This window comes from Pan paniscus, chromosome 5 (assembly GCF_029289425.2).
Source record: "Pan paniscus chromosome 5, NHGRI_mPanPan1-v2.0_pri, whole genome shotgun sequence".
In the NCBI taxonomy this organism is placed as follows: domain Eukaryota; kingdom Metazoa; phylum Chordata; class Mammalia; order Primates; family Hominidae; genus Pan; species Pan paniscus.
The window spans coordinates 129,492,999-129,516,088 of NC_073254.2; the positions used below are offsets into that span (position 1 = coordinate 129,492,999).

Here is a 23,090-nt window from a genome sequence, read left to right on the forward strand (position 1 = left end):
CTGCTGTGATTAAAATGATCATTATTATTCAAACTTTCATCATCTTTGTTCAATAGACTGTTTCTAACTGGTCTCAGCTGCAGCGTTGTTCTCTTTAATTCGCAGAAGTACAGAGGATTTCTCCAAGTACATATGAGATCCAGAGACTAGAGTCACTCCTCGGCTTAGAATCCATTGTGGAGTAGAGAGGATCTCTCCACATATGAGATCCAGAAACTAGAGTCACTCCTTGGCTTAGAATCCATGTGGCTCCCACATGCCCTCTGGATAAAGTCCAGGCTTCTTAATGTGGTCTACAAGCCCCATCCAGATCTACTCCCCACCTGCTTCCATCCATTTATTTCAGCATTTTCTCTCTCTTAGCCAATACCTAATTACTTATTTTTCTGCCCATTTCCAGATTCCCAACATGCCATCTATAGCCTCCCTGATCTTGAACCGGAGGTGTAATTAGCAACCTGGCTCTTACATTTTTACTACATTTTATTAAAACTAGCTCAAGCCACACATGCTCCTTCTCTGAGGTTTCCCTTTCATATTGAATTGTCTCTAAGTCCTCTGGATTTGTGGGGGTACAAGTGGGATGGGGAGCGCTCCCTGACTTCTGCATACCAGCAGGAAGTTAGCTACCTCATTGTTTCTTGCTGCTACGAGGGTTGCAGTCAAATCACTGTCCCTCCAGAGGTCCTCAATGGCATAAGAAGACTCAGTGCCAAGGTAAGCCAGGTACTTCCATTTCCTCATTCAATCATTGCTCACTGGAGCATAATCCTGCGAGGAAAGACTGAGTCTGGAGGATCTTCCAGCATCAGCCACCCACAACACAGACTAGCCCTTTCTTCAAGGCAATTTTGTTTTGGATCCATACTGACTTTTTCAAAACTTTTTTTCTTGTTAAGGCCAGCTGGTCTACCCCTAACAGGTCTTCTTAACTTTAAATCTTGCAGAACAGGATTTGGGGTGTCATACATTCATCTAACAGATATTTATCGAGTGTCTACTAAGAGCCAGACATTGGCGTCAGGTGTTGGGGATACAGCAACTAACAAGGCCTTTGCTCTCATGAAGCTTACATTCTACTAAGGGGAGACAGGACAAATATACAAGTAAACTAATGAATCATAGTTTCAGAAAGTGTTAAATTTTATAAAGAATGATGATGGAGACTGACAGGGAAGTGAAATCAGGATAGGGTGACATTTAAGCTGAGATCTGAATGACATGGAGACAGCTGTGGGAAGATCTGGAATAAAAATGTTATAGGCAAGGGAAAAGCAAGCATAAAGGCTCAGACTGGGAAGGAGCATCTGATGAACGGCAAGGACTGTGTGGCTGGAGCACAGTGAGTGAGGGGCAGCAGATGGATGGAGAGTTGCCAGATTTCACAAATAAAGACACAGGACACCCATTTAAAAAAATAAATGCTGCCTCAGCCTCCCACGCTGGGATTACAGGCATGAGCCACCTATACCCAGCCAACAAAGAATTTTTTTTCATATAAATTTAATGTAGCTTACAGCGTACAATGTTTATAACGTCTACAGTAGTGTATAGCCATGTCTTAGGCCTTCACATTCACTCACCACTCACTCACTGACTCACCCAGAGCAACTCCTATTCCTGTAAGCTCCATTCATGGTAAGTGCCCTACACAGGTGTACTTTTTTTTTTCTTTTATACTGTTTTGTTTTGAGACAAAATCCCACCCTGTTGCCTAGGCTGGAGTGCAGTGACATGATCTCGGCTCACTGTAACTTCTACCTCCTGGTCTCAGGCGATCCTCCCCACTTAGCCTTCTAAGTAGTTGGGACTGCAGACATATGCTACCACACTCCACTATTTTTTTTTTCTCCGTATTTTTTGTAGTGATGAGGTTTTGCCATATGGCCCAGGCTGGTCTTGAACTCCTGGGCTCAAGTGCTCTGCCCACCTAGGCCTTCCAAAGTGCTAGGATAACAGGCATGAGCCATTAGTATACTGTATTTTAAGTGTCTTTCTTATGTTTTGATATGTTTAGATACAGAAATACCACTGTGCTACAGCTGCTTACAGTATTCAGTACAATAACATTCTGTACAGGTTGGTAGCACAGGCGCAATAGGTTGTACCATAGAGCCTAGGTGTGTAGTAGACTATACCATCTAGGTTTGTGTAAGTTCACTCTGTGATGTTTGCACAGTGACGAAGTCACCTAATGATGCATTTCTCAGAACATATCCCTGTCATTAAGCAATGCATGACTGTACCTATAAAAGAAAACCAGTTAAAATGACGGCTGGTTTCTCAACAGCAATAGTAGAAGCCAGAGGTTAGTGGCATGATACTTTCAAAATTCACCTAGAATCTTTTTTATAGACTACAATTATCATGGAAAAGGACAAAATCAAGACAATTTTGGTCAAACAAAAAATAGAAGTATTAACCTCCAACAAACCCATACCATAGGAAGGAAAATAACACCAAGAGGAAAGTCTGAGGTATAAGAGGGAGTTGTAAGCAAAAAAAAAAAAAAAAAAGAGAAAAAAGTAAGTATGAAGGAAATCTAAACAAACATTGATTATGCAAAATAATGTCTAATTCGGAGAGTAAACAAATAGAGTAGATCTAAAATATTGAATGAAAATACCATTTAAGATGGGAAGCTGGGTATCAGTATTCCAGTGTTTTAAGGGTACAGCTATTGATTACCTTGAGGCTTTACATATACATGGTGAAAGAGTAAGGGACAGCCACTTAATTGGTACAAATAGAGTGCATACTTCAAACATTGTAGAGGAGATAATGGCATTTCAAAGTTATTGGTCAATGCCAGGTCGGGTGCAGTGGCTCATGCCTGTAATCCCAGCACTTTGGGAGGCCAAGGCGGGCGGATCACTTGAGGCCAGGAGTTCAAGACCAGCACGGCCAACATGGCAAAACCCCGTCTCTACTAAAAATACAAAAATTAGCCGGGCGTGGTGGCACAGCTACTTAGGAAGCTGAGGCACAAGAATCTCTTGAACCCAGGAGGCGGAGGTTGCAGTCAGCTGAGATCATGTCACTGCACTCCAGGCTGGGCGACAGAGCAAGGCTCTGTCTCCAAAAATAAAAAATAAAAAAAAATAATAAAAAAAGAGAGAGAGAGAAATAAAAGGATGGAGAGAATGTTAAAGGCAAGAAGAGCCAGATCATGTAAAGTCTTTTATGCCAAGAAAAAGGAGTTTGGATTTTAACTGAAATAGGAGGCCACTGGAAGATTATTCAAAAGGACTGTGGAATCTGACTTATGTATTTAAAAATTACTCCAGCTGCTAGATGAAGAGTAGATCCTGGAGGGACATGAGTGGAGGCATGGATATGAGGGTGACAGCAGTGTAAAATATAACAAGAGCCCATATTCAAGGTAGATTTGGGGGATAGGTCTTTCTGAGAGGACTTGCTGAGAATAGATGTGCGGAGTGACGGAAACAATGCAATCAAGATTGACTCCTCGGTTTGGGGCTAAATCAACAGAGTGTACGGTGTTACCATTAACTGATCGGGAAGAAGAGAAGTTGGGTTGGATAACAAGTATGGGGTGGACATATTAAATTTGAAATGTTAACTAGATAACCAAGTACAGTAGGCAGTCATAGGTAACAATCTGGAGTTCAGAGCTGAGAACAGAATTGAGATATTAATAATGGAGTTATCAGAGCATAGATTATAAATTGTTGTAAGTAAGATCAGTTACAGAGTGAATATTGATAAAAGGCTATCCAGATTTTTTCTCTTTCCTCTCCAAATGTAGTCTCCATTCTTCTCTCCTTTTTTTTTTTTTTTGGCCCTGGGAGGCTACAGGGACTCAAGGACTTCATCATCAAAGTCCTGTGCCGGCTAGCTTCCAGGTGTATTGAGTCAATGGAGAATCTGGCAGATTGGAGGAAGGAGAAGGTCATGATCATCTGGCAATTAAAGGTTAGTGGAAGTCCTTTGTCATGATGAAGGACATCAAAAATATTTGTGTAGCCTGGGATGGTTGGTTGATAACTGTGGCTGGAAGGAACTATAGTCCAAGGCTTATTATGACTTAAAGGGATCTGGGGAGAACAGAAGGACAATTGTCAATGTTCAGTGCCAATAGTGCATCTTTAGAGGGATTTTATAGCACTAATCCAGTAGTGCTCCAATTTCCAGATCCCATGTGTCCTGTACTACACAAGGGCAGGGCGTGTATCTGCTTATATTTTAATCTCCTACTGTACACAGACTGGTAGAATTCTTGTAAATATACACATGCTTGCATATGCTAAGCAGTCTTCAACATGCGTCTCACAGGTTTGGTGAATACGTGTGCTCACAAATTAATTCTTGGAATGTTTTTCACCCCCTGGTTATAATCTCAAATTTGACTTATTTTTTTTAAAATTTTACCTGCTTTGATTTTAAAAAGTCCATTTAATTCAGGTGTCACTCCCTCTGATAATTCTTCCCAGAACCACCCATAGTTAAGGGCTCTCAGGCTTTGTAGCTTGATATTCTTTAACCCGGATCTTCATTTGTAAAAGTAAGAACAAACCAAAAAAAAAAAAAAAAAATCACCCACAACTAGACAAAGGTGTTCATGTGTAAAATATATCTCTCATTCCTATCCTGTTCTTTCCGTTTTTTTTTTTTTTTTTTGAGACGGAGTCTTGCTCTGTTGCCCAGGCTGGAGTGCAGTGGCCTGATCTCGGCTCACTGCAATCTCCGCCTCCCGGGTTCAAGCGATTTTCCTGCCTCAGCCTCCCGAGTAGCTGGGACTTCAGGTGTGCGCCACCATGCCCAGCTAATTTTTGTATTTTTAGTAGAGATGGGGGTTTCACTATGTTGGCCAGGCTGGTCTCGAACTCCTGACCTTGTGATCCACTCGCCCTGGCCTCCCAAAGTGCTGGGATTACAGGTGTGAGCCACCGCGCCCAGCCTATCCTGTTCTTGAACTTCCTCCCCTTCATCACTGAATTTGTGAAATTTTAATGAATTACCTGAATTCAACAAATTACCAAATGAATTGCAAATAAAGTGAAAAATATATAATAAAATTGAGAACGTTTAAAAAATATAATATTTATTACTGTACTTTGAGTTTTGAAGAATTTAAAACCACAGTTCACACCATATCCTGCAATAAATTCTAGAGGACTTAAAGAATTAAATATATATCTTTATTTTTATTTATTTATTTTTCCTTTTTTTTTTTTTTTTTTGAGATGGAGTCTCGTTCTGTCGCCCAGGCTAGAGTGCAGTGGCGCGATCTCGGCTCATTGCCAGCTCCGCCTCCCGGGTTCACGCCATTCTCCTGCCTCAGCCTCCCGAGTAGCTGGGACTACAGGCGCCTGCCACCATGCCCGGCTAATTTTTTGTATTTTCAGTAGAGATGGGGTTTCACCGTGTTAGCCAGGATGGTCTCCATGTCCTGACCTCGTGATCCGCCCGTCTTGGCCTCCCAAAGTGCTGGGATCACAGGCGTGAGCCACTGCACCCGGCCAAATATATATTTTTAAAAACACAAATAAGTAGAAGAAAACAGAATGGAATATTCCATTTCTAGAGATTGAAGAATTTCCAGAGCTTAGAAGACTATTCAAAATCAGCCTGGCCAACATGGTGAAACCCCATCTCTACTAAAAATACAAAAATTAGCCAGGCATGGTGGTGGGTGCCTGTAATCCCAGCTACTTGGGAGGCTGAGGCAAGAGAATTGCTTGAACCTGGGAAACAGAGGTTGCAGTGAGCTGAGAACACACCACTGCACTCTGGGCGAAAAAGCGAGGTTCCATCTCAAAAAAAAAAAAAAAATCAGAAAGGAATGATGAACATGTTTTATGTTAATACCTAAAAAATGGAATATATGTACTTCAAAAGGTCGATGTCTATATTACATAAAGAACTCAGGCAGAACAACTTTTAAACGCTGCATAAGTTAGAGGGCAAAGGATGTGATAAAAATTCACAAAAGAGAAAATGCAACTGGTGACCAACATATACAATAATATACAATCTCACTATTAGTTCAGATTAAAGCAAAAAGGTTCTGCTTTTCACCCATTAAAGAAAAAAAATGTGAAGATACTGCCAAGTGATTGTAAAGAAGTATTAAAATTGGTGTTCTTGGGTGCTCCCGGAAGCAGTATAAATTGCTGTAATTATTTTGGAAAGTTGCTTGGTAATATGAATTGTGAATATCCATTTAAGAATAGTCATGCCCTTTAACCCAGCAATTTTATTTCTCAGAATTTATATCAGGCTAATAATCCTAAATATAAGAGGGAAAGATTCAACACAGTATTTTATTTATTTTTAAAATTTTTGTAGAGACATGCCCAGGCTGGTCTCAAACTCCTGAGCTCAAGCGATGCTCCCACCTTGGCCTCCCAAAGTGCTGGCATTACAAGCATGAGCCACTGTGCCCAACCTCAACGTAGTATTTTAAAATTTAGTACAACAGTACACAGTCCAGCAATAGGAATGGTCAAATATAGCGTATCTACTCAGTGTGGATCTGAGTGTAACTGTTATAAAAAAAAAAAAGAAGGAAAGGAAGTACTCCAAAATCCTTTTCCTACTTTTCCACATTTCATTTACTGTTTGACTTAGGATCTGTCAAATGGAGACTGCTTCTCCTTCCTGGGTGAAGTTATTGTTGCTGTGAAAATGACATCTAGACAAGCCATGGAGAGGCATAGGCTGGTTGGAGTTTCCCTTGCCCTTAAAGCTGCACTGCCTCAGCCTCTTCCTGAAGCAGTCAGGATTGCGGTAGCAGCTGGAGGATGGGGGTGGGCAAAAAGGAGTCTCTCTCAGCCTCAGTGAGCACTGTGGCCTGGCCACCCACTCTGTTATTGTTTCACGTAGGGAAGGTTTAAGGGTCCCTGGACACCCATTCAGAATATTCTTTCATCATATTTGGGACGCTAGTTAATGGATTATTTGTAATAATATGCAAGCATAATTTCTAAACAAAAGCAGAATTTCAATAAGAAGCTTTAAAGGATACATGTTCTTATTGCAGAAATGTTGTTCTCCCTTGTTAGGGACACAGACCCCTTGACATGGAAAACACAGCTTGCTCCCCTGAGAAGGAAAGCAAACATGATAGGTGGGTGTGAGTGCACGTATGTAATGGGCCTGGAGGGGAGTGGTTCTCAGGCTCCAGCAAGACGACTTTCCCAAGGGTCTCCCGTATTTTTTTTGTACTCTAAAGTACACTCACACATACACACAGACACACACGAAGGACACTACTGACACTACTTAAGAACACTGACACTGTGATGGTGGTTTGCAAGATGTGCTTACAGTGCCGGAAGTGGTAGGGGTAAGAGCAAGGCTCTGTAGTAAGGCAGATCAGGGTCTGAATCTGGATAGTACTTATGTGATCTTGGGTAGGAAGCTCTTCTCATGTGTAATAATGAGATGAGATAATGCATGAAAAGCCACTAGCATGCTCTCTCTGGCCACATAGAAAGCAGCTGGGAAATAGTAGCTGTGTCAGTAGTTATTCTAAATAAGGCTCCAAATGTAGCTAACTGTAGTTGCATGTGAATGGGAGGGACCTGGGGTGTCCAGCACTAGAAGCTACTCTAGGAAATTTGACTCCTTACTCCTTCCCCACTCCTCCTACCTGCTATACTCTGTTGTATATATTTACTCAGAGGAAGAAACTCTATGGAGAGAGAGGTGAAAAGGGAGAATCACATGGCTTTTGGTTGCTGACTCAGCTCAGGGACTGAGCTTCTTCCTACTAAGAAGATAAAGGGCATTTGCCCTAGTTTTGTGCAGAATTCAGCAGCTCCAGAACAATGATGCATGAGATGTTAGAGCTCAGAAGACAGCATCCTTGGGCTCATAGAGTTCTCAGGGCGAAGCCATACTAGAGAACTTCATCCCCAGGAGATGTGCAGTGGGTGTGGACTTTCTCTGGAGCACATGGGACACTCCCTGGAGACCCCAAGAAACACTCAGCGGTATTCTGCAGGGACTGCTGCCCTTCGTAAAGGCAGGGGCACTGAAGCAATGAAGTTTGGGTTTAACTGCTAAAGCAAACTCATCATACCCATAGGCTGAAGAGACCTGAGAACATTTATATCTTGTCAAGAATGAAAAAGCCAGTAGATTTCAGTTGGTGATAGAAAGATGGTAAATTACAGGCATTAAGAAATGGGCAGGGAGCAAAAATGGGGCTTAAGTTGCCAGCAAAACTTGGTAGCTATTGGCAACTCCCAGCCTCCTGAAAAAGTAAAGGCTTTTGAGGTTTATCCTAACTTTGGCAATAGGCTTCCAGCTTTTGTTTAAAAATCATTTTATTATGAAATATATAATGCAAAAGATATATAAAAAGGCTTCTAGTTTTTAATTAACATTATTGAATTTATAGGGATCAAAGAGCTAAACCATCTATCGTGGAGATTAAGAAATGAAGGCTCAGAGAAATTTACCCAAGGTTACGCAGTTAATGGTCATATTTTTTATTTTTTAAGAGTCAATCTTGCTGTTTCCTATTCCAGATCCTTTTATATTGCTGCTGAAAATTGTTATTTTAAAAATCTCATTAAATTCAATTTAGTAAGTTTTCTTCTAGCATATACTGAGTCATATAATGACTCTAGATTTCATCCTTCTTAAAATTCCAGGTAATTTCTAATTATAAAATAAGGTATAAAGCATGCTTCAATGAATACTTAAGAAAAAGAAAAGAGGCAGCCAGTAAGTTGTTGCAAAATCCATTTATTTTATTGGGAAAATGATAGTATCTTATGTTCACAAAGTTCACAAATAGTTTTGTATGTAAAATGTATAACCCATATTTTGGTTTCATTTATAACAACGTTAAATGTCTTAAAGCTTTCTAACATTTAATGAGTAATTTTAACAGAGACTGACTTTTCTACTGAAAATGTTAAAAAGGAAAATAATACATTTATTAAATAAGTCACTTAACTTTTCTATATGGAATTATAAATAGAATGTTTATTTTGTTAAAGCATCAAAGTTCAGGCAAAGAGCAATACATTTTAAAATTGTATTAAAACTTGTTTCCATAAGAGTGCTCCCTCCTGGCTGGCAGACCTTTGAGTTCACCTGAAGTCTGGCAGCCATGGTACCTTGCTCAGGAGGCAAAAGTACTCCCAAGAGGCCCAGATTTTCAATCTACTTCTCTCAGTTTCCCTCTATCACTTTCAGATAACTCTTGAGATTCAGGCTGCTATCACCTAAGTAAACTACCCATTAATTGGGTCTATATTTCTGAGAGAGAGAAAGGTCTTTAACTTATGATCAAAGTCAATGGCTCTGAACTGAGGTTCCTTGTATTTTCTGGTCATCTTGGCACCCAAGTATGTTATGAGTTCACAACTCTCCATAAACTGCTCCATCTTCTTCTTATACTTTTTTCTTGTGTATTCGGAACCTTTGGGATTAAATGCTGTAGAAAATTTTACAGAACTGTGAATAATTTCTGCTAGTTAGTGAGTCATTAAATGAAAGAGAAAGAGACCTGGATGTGTGGTTGAGTTAGTTACACAGTTATGGTTGAGAAGATATCCAAATCCCAAATAAAATCTGGAGATTATTCTGTTTTAGGTCATAATTGCCTCTATTCACCCTTCTTTATGGCATGGATTATTGACAGCTGACTGTATTACTTAGTCTCTACTTTGAAAATAGAATTTTAACTTTGACATTTTATTTAAAATATTTGCCCTGTATTGTATTTGCTACTAACACTCTCTCTTTCTCTCTCACCAAGCAGGCAACACAGTTTAACAATCCTATTCATCACTTATACTACCATTAATGTTAAATTTGTTCTGAGTAGTAAATAATTAAAAAAGACATACCTTTGAGATGAAGTGCTATATATAGCAGTGCAGATCTCCTTATACTTAAAAAGGGGAACTTGGGCTTTAAGCATCCCGCTGCATTCATTGCTTTAATTAGAGAAGTTGCAATACCCTGCAGGGAGGGAACAATTCAAATTCTGTGTATACTTGAGTTTGGTTTCTTTTCTTAGTGCCAATAGATAAACAGGCAAATATTATTTCTTTGCCTCAAATAGCCCCCTGGAGTGGGGATGGGGCTTATAAATATGGTTAGATGACAAGTTAGCCAACAGGAAAGAAATACAAAATACATTTGATTAGGAAAAATGAAAATTACAAACTGACTTAGTGTCAGCTAAGTGATGGATAGGAGTATGGGCTTCATTACACAAGTCTCTCTATTTTTATATGTTTGACATTTTTTATAACAAAAAGTTAAGAGAAGAAAGAAGGGGACCCTAGGCTTTGCGATATCTTGGCCCGTATCTGCTTTCATTCTCAGAAATGGCCAGACTGCCTCCCACTCTGAGGACCCTTGGCTACCTGACAAGTAATTCCAGAGACCACAGTAGTCAGTGCTGGCAAGATTCCAGAGCCCAGAAGAAGGTAAGAGGCCCTCCTGATAAAAATTGGCCTTCATGAGAATACTCCCCTATGGGTGGGCCTCATCTGGCATTTTGATGTTAAACAAGACTGAAGGCTAACCTTATAGGCAAGTTGCAAAAATCAGAGTGGTTAAGAATTGCTGACAAAGGTTTGAAATTGTGCCCTAAGCATTTGTTTTGTAGACTTTTTTAAAAAAAGCTTTAAAAATAGTAAAAATAAAATAAAATAGTAAAGATAGCAGTTGGCTGCTGCTAAGTTTTGCTATTCTTAAAAAGTTATACTTGGATAAATAAAGTATAACTTAAGTAGAATAAGTAAATAACAGTAAATAAAACTGACTTTATCTGGATGTGGGGCAAAATATGGGCTTTTTGGTCTGGTTGTGTCACTGTAACTCTTTTGGGTAGTCAGTGAATGATCCTCTCACGGACTGAATCTGCACATTTCAAATTATGAAAAGTTTCACAGACATTGAAATTCAAAAGTAAGAACCAAACTACATATCTAATTCAAATGGAAACAATTTTGTGGCGCTCTACTTTCTCTTCACTTTAGTGCAGATATTTGGGAATTAGCTATGGAAGCAGGGGATTTTCACAATTTTATTTTAACCACTACATATAAACAAAATAGGCTGAGAGAATTTGCAGCTTAAAATCAGAAAACTCTGCCTTGAATTTTATTGTTCCCAAAATGAAAATTAGTGTTAAAAAGAAGAAGTCATTGTATTCTTCTAACATATATAACAGAAAATTAAGTAAAAGAACCTGTTCCAGATATCCAGGCAAAGGAAGACTAGTAAGAAGTATCGGTTCCCTTAATGGGGGAAGCTTGTGTGGAAGCTTCTGTTCCCAGTATTTCAGTGGCGACCTAAGAACACAAAGTTCATTAGATGGATGCTCACAGTTATACTCAGTGTGTATAGATAGGAATAGACAAGAGACTATTAGAAGATAAAGTTCACTACTTTTTCTGCACTGGAGAAAATGATACAAGTGGGAATGCTGGGGCTCCTGGAAGTGCACAGCCACTCATGTCAACTGGGTACCCAGCCCTACTCACCTCGACTCAGTTTTCTCATTTTTCACAGCAATTATATAAAACTTTCTTTATTTTCCTTAAACTTCTGACTCTCCCAAATGCCCCCTCACCCCCAGGCAGATGCCATGCTGTACTGAGAGAAGCCATCAGGATGGGACTTCCTCAGCCCATCACAAGCAGAGCTACCCACTTGTTCTCTTCCCATGGTGGAGGTGCCTCCCATCTGAGACCAGGTCCCTTGGTCCCACCGCTCCCTCTCTCCAGGCATCTTACTACAGCACCTGCTTGCTCCCTGCCCTGGCATCTTTGCCACTTCCTTCTTTATTGGGTCCTTCCCGTGCATATGCATTTAAACATCTTCATAATTCCCCATTTAAAAAAAAAAAAAAGAAAAACCATTTTTACTCCTTAAATCCTATATGCCTTCCAGAAACGAACATCTCTTCTCTTTTTATAATTAAAACTTCTTCAAACAGTGGCTTCACTAGAGATTGCAAGCTACCACACAAATTTTATCTGCAGATGGGATTTGATCCACATGTATTTTATTTTTAAATTTGAATCAGATGTGGATGTTTAGGAATGTGAACAATTTAAACAGCAATAATACTTTCCAGCTTCTTCCAGCAGTAGATGGGCAGCTCTGGTCCCTTCAGCCGGCCATGTGCAGTCCAGTTTGCACCAGGCCCCCTGACTCCTGTGTCTTCACACCCAGCCTGCTTGCCTCAAGTCCCTCGCCTCCTGGCTGCTGCAGGCACTGTGTTTGTTTGTAGCCTCTGGACTACAGGCAAGAGCTCAGTTTCCTCAGCTCTGCTCCTTGGAGCTCTGTAGTCATGTCCTCTCACGTCACTTGACAAAACCATTCTTGGCAAGATTACTAATGACCTGTTACACCCTAAATCTCAAACGCTTTTCAGCCCTTGTCTTGCTTGACCTCTGAGAAGCATTTAAACCTGTTGCCATGCCATCCCTCCCCTCCGCCTCCCTCAACCCTCCTCATCCTGGCTCTCCTTTCATGTCTCTGTGGTTCTTCTTTCTCAGTTTCCCTTGTAAGCTCTTCTGACATTCATGCGTTGGTGTTTCTCAGGGTGTGGTCCCAAGCCCACTGCCTTCCCCACATAACTACGGATGAGCTCAAACATGCTATCATATTTCAGACAAGATCACTCTGGCAGCCTCATCACTGGTAGTCCAACCCATGGTCTACACTTTAGTAGTGGTCTGACTCCAACCCATGGTCTGCACTTTAGTAGTGGTCTGACCCCAGAGCAAATTTGATTCCAACATGGACCTCACTTACAATCAGTCAATGTGCTCAGATTGCCCTCAGGATCACTATGAGGACACAAACTGTGTACACAGCATGAGTCCATGAAACTGCAAACGCTTCATGGTGGTCTTACTTGACCTTCCACACTCTGGCCCTGCCCTCCACCTCCAGCCTCGCCTTCACTCTGTCCCCTCTCCACATCACATCCAGCTATGCTGAAGTTCTTACAGTTCAGGAATACCCTAGGCCAGGTTTGTTGTAGGTCCCTCTGCTTGGAACATGTCCCTCTTTTCCTTCATCTAGCCAATTCCCACTCCTTATCCTGACCTTACACCCACACACAATTCAGTTAGACCTTTGGGCTACACTCTCTCAGAAGTCCAGGCATTTCCCCACCCTAAAGTCCATCACATTCTGTTGTTATCAGGCACTCAAAATCCATCTTACCCTGGACAGCTTTGGGATGAAAGGGACCAGTGCTTGTTCACACACACACACACACACACACACTCTCACACTCCTCTCCCCCGTTCCCAGCATGTTGCATGCAACACAGATTTTCAGTAAATATTTGTGATTTAATGGTCTCACCTCAAAAATTTCTGGAGTTTTTCTTTGTTCTCACAAATATATATACGATTATGATATTCTAAAGCATAGTTAATGCTACCAGGTACTAGAGCTTCATATCTGGAAGACCAAAAAACAAAACAAAACCTCTATTGTATAATTAATATGCAGTCCTGTGTAAATAAAAAGTCAAAAGTATTTTATTTTTCTACCTATGTAGCTCAAGGAAGAAATAGAATATTTTTCCAATTAAACAACAGCGACCTTTTGACCAATATGTTAAGATTATTACATGAGCCACTTCTTTGGCGTAGCAATATCATTCTATACTTCCATGAAGGCCAGGACTTGCCTTTGGTTTCCATCCTTATAGGTCACTGGACAGTAGCCCTGGAGCTCCGCACACTTAGGGAATCGACTCTTCAGCTCTGACAGTGTCAGTCTTTTGGGGATCATGTCAGCAGATGGGAGTGGATGAGGTGCTAAGGGAGGCACGTACAATTCTGGGTTCTCCAAGAATTTCTATTAAAAAAGAATTCCAGTAGCAACATGATTTAAACCAGAAATGCTATGCCAATCAGAAGGCCACCGAGGCTCTCCTGCACCCTCCCCATTTTCAGTAGCAGCGTTCTGCTGCTCCTCAAACTGTAAATAACCTCTCCTCTGAAAGGAAGTTCCTTACAGGAATACTCCCAAGTGATCACGTCCAAGATTTATCCTCATCTCAGTCACTCATTCATTCATTCCTACAAAAAACACTTGTTGCGCTCCTACTACACTACAGTCACTGGAGAGAGCAGGGCCCTGCCAGCCCGTATTCCTGTCCTGCTGTGTAATTAACCGGTTGGGTGCCTTTGGCAGGTGAGTTAACTTCTCCAGCTTCAGGTATTGCTCTGTAAAATGGAGGGGGTGGGCCAGATACATGGCCTTTAATGTCACTTCCAGTTTTAAAAATTCTATGATTACCATTTAAGTAAGCAGGAAGAAATAAATATCTCATAATAAAGGGAACAACAATTCTAATTCTGCAAGGAAATAAAATGTTCAGAGGCATCTGTTTTTTCTTGTTGTTGTTGTTTTCAACTACCAATCTTTTAAAATCATCAAATTGTGGACATTATAATATGAGACGAAATCTATTTTCTGTTCCATTAAGCAGAAATATAAGGTATATAAAGAGTTCTAGTGATAGAAAAAAAATTAAAGCACAGGAGACATACGTCAGCTCTTGCTTCATTTCTACTGACTCTGAATCCCTTCAGCACCCCTGGGTGCTGAATCCCCTGGATCCTCAGTAGGCTGAGTCCTTGACGTTCAGCATCTCTTCCATTGATGGGGCTCACTGTTGGCTCTCCTTAGCCGTTAGGCTGGCCTAGGCCAACAGCCCATCATTGACCCTGGACTCCTGCAATGTTTCAAATTATATCCTGGGATGCAGTTTTGGAACTCACCGCTGAGTTGCTTCACTGGTCCCAGAGTCACAAGTTCCAGTAATGGGGCTCCTGGTCCCAAGTTTCTGGGTGCCTATCCCTTCCTATTGATTAATTCCAAGATAAGACATTTTCTTTCTTTAGTAAATATTTGGAGTTAGGAGCAAACTTACATTCAGTTTTTCCTGAGAACTCATTTTATAGTAGTGCCCCCTGAACTCTGCTGCAAATTCCAAGGAGTCAGTTGCAGAGCAATCAAATAATTCCTGGGATTCTGCCAGGCTGACAGGGCAGAACTGTCCAAATTCTCCCAGGCGAGAAAGCAGCTCTTGAGGTGTGATACATAACTTGTCAATGCAGGCAGCTTTTCCTATTATTAACATATTAACTATTATCATGTATATATTTTTCATAGAGAACGCAATGATTTTAGAAATTAAAATAATTTTAATTACACAGCACTATACATACACATTATAAAATTCCAAACAATAGAGTAAAAAGTAAAAGTTACTATTCACATCTCCATTGTTTCAATCCAATACTTAACCTGAGAGGTAATCATCACTGTTGGATTTGTATCTTTTTCAGTCTTTTTTCTATACCTTCACATACATACTTTTTTGCATATAGTATGCTTGTGCCACTATACTATAAACATTATTCTGCAACTTGCTTTTATCAGTCAGTTATGGTCTTTGACCTCTTTTCATATAAGCTTATATAATTTACCTAATTTTTTTTTTTTTGAGATGGAGTCTCGCTCTGTCACCCAGGCTGGAGTGCAGTGGCGTAGCTCGATCTCAGTTCACTGCAGCCTCCCAGGTTCAAGTGATTCTTGTGCCTCAGCCTCCCAAGTAGCTAGGATTACAGACGTGTACCATCACAGACGGCTAATTTTTTGTACTTTTAGTAGAGACAGGGTTTTGCCATGCTGGCCAGGTTGGTCTCGAATTCCTGGCCTCAGGTGATCCACCCACCTCGGCCTCCCAAAGTGTTGGGATTACAGGCATGAGCCTTCGTGCCTGGCCAATTTACCTAATTCTTTTTAATCGATGCATAGTATTCCACTGTATAAACATACATGTAGTTTACTCAACCATTTATCTATTGGTGAATGTTTTGGCCGTTTTAGTTCTTAGCTATTATAGACTATACATATGATACACACACACACACACACACACACACAATTTATACGTGTGTATACCCGCACATTTATAAACTTGCTACATTTAAAAAAAACCTATGGGCTAGATTTCAGGAAGTGCAAATAGTTTGTTGACATGATGTTACTCACACAAAGTTCTCCCTGTGCCCAGATCCCACCCAAGAGAAGGAAAACAAACATTTATCCAAAAGTGATTGACTTTATTCTAAAGAGTAGATTTAAAAAGAAAGTGCCCAAGTTCCTTTAATGAACAAGATTAAGAGTTTTCTCTCTATGCTTACCCAGAACAAAAATGTAAGTACACACATAAAAAAGAGAGTTTTCTCTCTAATACTCCACTGGAATGGGGACTTCAAAGCAATATAAGATGTTATAGAAAATAAAATTACTTTTTAAATACATTTTAGTTATAATGAGTGGACTTATTATAGCCAGTACATTTTGTTAGTTGTCCTTTTACCAAGGAAAAGTTTTACCTTTTTAAAAGATTATGCCTAGGAAGGTCCTAAATTAACCATAAAATTATGAAGCAAAAATCATATAGTTTGTTTTTTGTTTGTTAGGATAGAAATGATCTCATCTGCAATGTACTATTACAGCACTGTAATCCCTTATCTAAGACCCTTGGGGCCAGATATGTTGGATAATTCAGAATATTTTAGATTTTGGAAACACATCACACTCAGCCAGGTGTGGTGGCTCACGCCTGTAATCGCAGCACTTTGGGAGGCTGAGGTGAGTAGATCGCTTGAGTCCAGGAGTTTAAGACCAGCTTGGGCAACATGGCGAGACCCTGTCTCTACAAAAAATACAAAAATTAGCCCTCTGTGGTGGCACATGCCTGTAGTCCCTGCTACTTGAGAGGCTGAAGTGGGAGGAACACTTGAGCTTGGGAGGTGGAGGCTGCAGTAAGCCACTGCACTCCAGCCTGGGCAACAGAGTGAGACTCTCAAACAAACAAACAAACAAAATGAAAGAAAAGAAATACATCACACCCTCACAGTGTCTGGAGAAGCACCCTGTAATCGATAAGATGAAATTTCTGCAACCAAATAGGTTGACCCTTCCCCACTTACTGGGTTTCATAAAAAGACTGTAAATAGCCATATGTCCGCTCATGTGAAGTTTTGCCCTCAAATGATTTATAACTAAACTTGATATTTTTAGAGGTTTTTGGATTTTGGAATCACAGGCCAGAGGTGTCATGTCACGTGATTGCCTCACTGATCTGCCTGCCTATACTGGGGAGGAGGGTGTGGCGGTCCAGGAGATGATGTCCCCTGATACCAACTACCATTTCCACTCTTCAAAAGGCCACATGTAATCCTGAAAAGGAGATGGTTGGGAAACCGTGCCCAAAGAGGTTTCCATTATGCAATCTCTCCACAATCCTGCTTTTAAACAGGGAGTAGGAGAGGGGGAAAGGAACATACACAACATGAAGGGATCTTTATTAACTGGCATTCCTTTAAGCAATCACAGCCCTCCTTCAATAAGGCAGGCATTTAAAACCATTGCTTATTGGCTCTCATCCTCTATTCATCTCTTGAAGGCAAAGAATCATCAGTGTGTCATCAGCACTACTCCTAACAAGGTCTTTAGGACATAAACTGATAAAGTGACAGTATTTTACAAATGGTAACATCTAAGACTCATCAGAGTCAACAGAGGTCAATTAGAATCCCCAACTCAACTTCTGAGTCCCAGAAGAAAGGCTACCAGCCATGAATGAATCCTGACCGTATCATTAGGTTCTGGTCTTCTCTGAAGAGCTGAGAGCCAGCTGGGTGGGATCTCCTGAATGTCTTTGTGCCTGTTTCACAGAGTTAACAGAGGGCTTTCTAGGAGAGCATTATTGGCCTTAAAACAAATGACTTTGAACCTTACCATACCTTACCACATAAAATTATTGTCACTTAACATTCCCAGTTGCCCGATTAATCTGAACATAAATCTGATTGTGAATTCCTTCACCATATCATCATATCATGTGTATCACTGGAAGCCACAGGGTGGGCTGATACTGACATGACTCCAGTGGTATTCTTGATCCCTGCCTTGTGGTGTTCCTGCCTTCGTGTAATCTCCTCCCCCATGTGTGGGCTGGACTGAGTAACTTGCTTCGAATAAACAGAATATGGCAAAAGTGAGGGGATGTCACTTCCAAGATTAGTTTACCATTATGGCCTGAATTACGTTTCCCAAAAAGATATATTGAAGTACCCCCAGTACCCATGAATATGACCTTATTCGGAAATAGGGTCAGAGAAATACACACAAACAGACAGATACGGAAGGGAGAATGACATGTGAAGACACAAAGACACACACATGGAGAACGCCATGTGATGACAGAGGCAGAGACTGGAGTGATGTGTCCACAAGCTCAGGAATGCTGAGGATTTCTGGCACCACTGGAAAAACAGAAAGGCATGGAATAGATCCTCCCCTAGAACCTTCAGGCAGAGGATGGCCCTGTCAACACCTTGATTTTGGACTTCTAGCCACCAAAACTGTGACACAATACATTTTTGTTGTTTAAGCCATCCAGTTTGTGGCAGTTTGTTTCAGCAGCCCTAAGTAAAACAATTACAAAAGATGGACACTCTTTCTTGCCCTTTCAGGTTGTTCACTTGATAAAGGAAGCTGCCATGTTGGAGAGGTTCACATGGCAAGGAACTGAGGGTGGCCTCTGGCCAATAGCAGCCAGCAAGGAACTGAGGTCCTCAGTCCAGTAACACTTAAGGAACGGAATCTTACCGACATCACACGAGTGAGCATGGCAGTGGGCTCTTTCCCAGTTGAGCCTTCAGAAAAGACCATAGTCTTGGCTGTCACCTTCACTGTAGCCTTGTAAGAGACTACCCAGTTAAACTGTGTCCAGATTTCTGACCCACAGGAACTGTATGTGTGTGTGTGTGTGTGTGTGTATTATTTTCAGTTGCTAAGTTTTGGACTAATTTGTTACACAACAATAGATAACAAATACACTATTCTATCTGTTGCTTATGACACAGATGAAAAGGCTAAGAAGTTCCAATATTGATTTTCTACAAAGAATATTACACTACTATGATACTATAGTGGTACTATAATATGTAGTACTATAGTACAATAATATATAGTATTATTAAGGTATATAGTATTATAATACAAAGTATTATTATATTATACTATGTGGTGCTATAGTATTCTAATACTATCTATTTCTTGGTTGCTCTTTAGCTCAGATGTACTGAACCTCACCAATCCTGACAGGTTTAGTGACAGGGTAATTTAGAATCGTGTAACTTCAAGTCTCAAAAGACAACCAAATGTCTCTTTTTCTAATTATTGGGATATTCTGGATGACATCTGGCAATGTCTAGGTACCCTCTTCTGGAATGTGGCAGGAGGAATCTCTTTAATTCTCTAGGCCCCAGCCTTGTACCATCTCACTGATCAGGGTAAACCTTGGCCTCCTGGTAGGAGAGGATCATTTGAACGGTAAACAAAGGAAACAGAGCATGAAAAAAAACAAAACTAAATTCAAACAATCAGGTACAGGCTAGATTATCAGGCGGACGCTGAAGCAGAAGAGAACAGGACAGACTTCACTGAGATGAAACTATGTGTGGCAGAGGCAGGCACTGGAATCATGTAGTGGATCCTCAGTTCCCTCTCTAGGGCTGACATACCCACCCTGCAGCTGCTGGGCACCTGGCGCTGATTGCTCACAGCTGGACTGGAAATTGCCCTTCTGTCACAGCTTACGCAAGTTATACTCCCTCCCGGGGTGGCCTGCGGTCAATGACAGGCTGATGCGAGGGTGGAGAGGATACGAAGCCTGGACCCTCCCCCCACTTTGGGGACATTTTGAAGGTCCCTCCCAGCACCAGTGTTTCCCCAGGATCTACTGAGGGCTTCTGTTCCCACCACACTGCAGGTTAGTTTCTCCCTCTGCCCAATTTGACCATCCTGACTTGTCCACAGGTGTATCTCCTGATTAGAGTTGCTGGATAAAATAAAGGACACTGCTGGGTGCAGTGGCTCACGCCTATAAACTCAGTACTTCAGGAGGCTGATGTGAGAGGATCGCTTGTAGCCAGGAGTTTGAGACCAGCCTGGGAAACAAAGTAAGACTGCCCCCTCCAATCTCTATAAAAACATTTAAAAAATTAGCTGGGCATGGTGGCATGCATCTGTAGTCTTAGCTACTGGAGAGGCTGAGGCAGGAGGATCCTTTGAGACTAGGAGTTCAAAGCTACAGTGAGCTATGATTGTACCACTGCACCCCAGCCCGGGAAACAGAGCAAGCCCCTGTCTCAAAAAATAAAAAATAAAATTAAAGAATACCTGTTTAAGTTTGAATTTCAGATAAGCAATGAATATTAATAGTTTTTAGTATAAGTATACCCTATGCAATTATTTGGGATATACTTATACTAAAGAGTTATTGTTTATCTGAAATTTAAATTTAACTGGGTGTCAGTCAGGCATGATGGCTCACACCTGCAATCCTAGCACTTTGGGAGGCAGAGGAGGGTGGATCACCCAAGGTCGGGAGTTTGAGCCCAGTCTGGTCAACACGGTGAAACCCTGTCTCTACTAAAATACAAAAAATTAGCCGGGCATGGTGGCGCACACCTGTAGTCCTAGCTACTCGGGAGGCTGAGGCACAAGAATCGCTTGAACCCGGGAAGGGGAGGTTGCAGTGAGCAGAGATCACACCACTGCACTCCAGCCTGGGTGACAGAGTGAGACTCCTTCAAGAAAAAAGAACTGGGTGTCCTGTATTTTTAGTCGCTAAATCTGGCAACTCTACGCCTGAAAGTACTTTCTGATAAAACTTCTGCACATGACTTTTCATCTTGAGTCTGTTTCTAGGGAACCCAGTCTAAGACAGGGAGGCTGAAATAGAGTAACAGAAAGATGAATGAGGCACAGCTTTCGCTTTCAAAGTCTGCTGTGGAGTGTTTCCCAGTGCGATCCCATCCAGAGCTTATTGAGATATTTCTAAAAATTCAATTCTCCCTTCCCTTGCACTTTTATCTTCATGCCTTATGATCTTTAGGTGAAAACAGATTCCCAATTTGTAAACAAACAGGAACCAGAAATACTGGTTATGCCCACATGGTGAAGCAACTCAAGATACAGTGATGCAGTTATTATTGGAATCCTCACTGCATTTTTCTTTGTATAGGACTCTCTTAGTCACATTGCTCCCATAAACCTCATCATACCTTCTGTGTAGTTTCTGAAGTTAAACACAATCATTAAACAGATGTCTGTGAGACCCCTACAGATCACATCTTTGTAGTCATCACTCTTTTTAGAGATATCAGATGTAGATAACTTTCCTTGTATTTTGTGTATTTTCAGAGAACAGTCAATAAACTATTTAACAAGAATATATAATCAAACATGTGCTTCTGTGAATTCCTAATATAGATTAAAAGACATTTTAATGAACAAGCTTAGTTTTTTTATGGACTCAACATTTATATCATACTATAATGGGTGTAAATAGTAAAAATAATTTTAATTCTAGATTCCTAAATAAAATTTTGCCAGGTGTCACTCTGCAATCATGGACCCGTATAACTACTGCACACATTCTGAAAAATAGCTTCTCACTATTCCAAACACTATATACCCTTTTAGTGAGAGATCATGCATTATTTTTATGTCCTAGATTCACATAGGCATTCAATAAATGATAGCTTGGGTAGTGGCAGTCATTTATTAGAACAAACATGCCCACATGTCACAATCTATTTTGGCTGCTATAACCAAATGCTACAGACTGGGTAATTAATAAACAACGGAGATTTATTGCTCACAGTTTTGGAGCCTGGGAAGTCCAGAATCAAGGTACCAGCAAATCTGGTATCTGGCGAGGCACTGTTCCTCATAGATGGTGCTCTCTTGCTGTATTCTCATGTGGTAGAAGGGACAAGCAGGCTCCCTCAAGCCTCTTCTATAAGGGCACTAATCCCATTCATGAGGGCGAGCCCTCATGATCTAACTACTTCCTAAAGGCCCCACCTCTTAATACTATTACACTGGGAATTCGGTTTCAGCATATGAATTTTGGGTGATACAAATTTCAGACCATAGCATCACAATAATTGGATAATACTATTATATATAGTATTGGATAATAAGTATTGAAATACTTATTAAGTCACGCCTGACTCATGTTCAAATGGAATGAATTACAGTAACACGAGTCAGGCATGTTTACACTTGAAATTAATATTTTATTCTACCTTAAAAAGTGCTATCTTACCTGCTTTTATTCTTTCCAGGTATGTCTGCATGTATTTATTCACCATTTGAACATTCTTAATGACTTCATTCCATACCCACCATTTGCTGTGAAATCCATCAATCACATACCAGTTCTGATGCTGTTCTTGATAATATTGCCTAATCTCATCAATATTTTTGCGATACTTTAGATTATTGACAGCTATAATTTGTGCACTATTGTGCAATGGATAAGGCAATCTAATAGGGAAACAGAGAAGGAATGGAAAAAGCTGTTAAAAACATATCTTTTCCCCCTGTATGATTAAAGTTTATTCCTTTTTTGTTGTCTTCATCATGCACATTACCTTTGTTCATTTTCTTTTTCTAGGAGCAATCTTTTGAAAATCTCCTTGGAAGGCACACTCAATTCAAAGATGACCATGGGAATGATTGACCTAGCTTCCAAGAGATTCATTTGATGTTTAGTTACAGGATATCCATCGATGACAACACTAACAAGGAAAAACATGAAAATAAAAATTCCACATTTCTTTTTCTCTAGTACTTCCTTTCTGTCTTCCAGAACCAGTCTGTCTCTTTAGGAGTAGCTCATGATTTTCCTTATGTAACTCAATTTATTTTCTTCACACTTTGCCCTCTTCATCTCTACATCTTTAATCTCAGTCAGGCCAAGAGCCATGAGGTGGGCAGGACACATCCAAACACAGTTCAGAAGGTGGGCGTAGGAGAGAGCTCTGAATTTCTACACTCAGCATGCTGGAGATAGATTTTGGCAGAATTTGAGAGATAACTCCCACAGTACCTTGAATATTGTGTTCAATTGGTGCTGTTAATCTAAACATGAAAGAGTATAGCTTTAGAGGCAGATAACTTTAGATTTAAAACCTGGTTTGAACTTTCTGAGAGGAAATGATGTTTAACTCTAAGAGTTG

The 23,090-nt window shown here is 40.6% G+C and overlaps 1 protein-coding gene and 1 long non-coding RNA gene across 3 annotated transcripts in view; one reads left to right on the forward strand and one right to left on the reverse strand.

Moving 5' to 3' along the window:
* Positions 1-8,701: 8,701 nt before the first annotated feature.
* The window catches only part of AK9 (adenylate kinase 9), a 199,535-nt gene continuing 185,146 nt past the window's right edge, over positions 8,702-23,090 (reverse strand). The window contains exons 34-41 of one of the 2 annotated variants that reach the window (XM_057302574.2): positions 22,503-22,649; positions 22,175-22,395; positions 14,906-15,102; positions 13,655-13,824; positions 13,324-13,422; positions 11,189-11,291; positions 9,834-9,948; positions 8,702-9,418 (exon numbers count right to left, since the gene is read on the reverse strand). In XM_057302574.2, coding sequence (XP_057158557.2) covers positions 9,216-9,418; positions 9,834-9,948; positions 11,189-11,291; positions 13,324-13,422; positions 13,655-13,824; positions 14,906-15,102; positions 22,175-22,395; positions 22,503-22,649 — 1,255 coding nt within the window. In that variant the 3' untranslated portion in view covers positions 8,702-9,215. The remainder of the gene's footprint in view (positions 9,419-9,833; positions 9,949-11,188; positions 11,292-13,323; positions 13,423-13,654; positions 13,825-14,905; positions 15,103-22,174; positions 22,396-22,502; positions 22,650-23,090) is intronic. The other variant, XM_055114038.2, reaches the window with a different exon arrangement.
* Positions 9,958-22,701, forward strand: LOC134730507 (uncharacterized). Its single transcript, XR_010112296.1, has 2 exons — positions 9,958-10,421; positions 22,526-22,701. It is a non-coding gene; the product is annotated as an uncharacterized LOC134730507 (long non-coding RNA).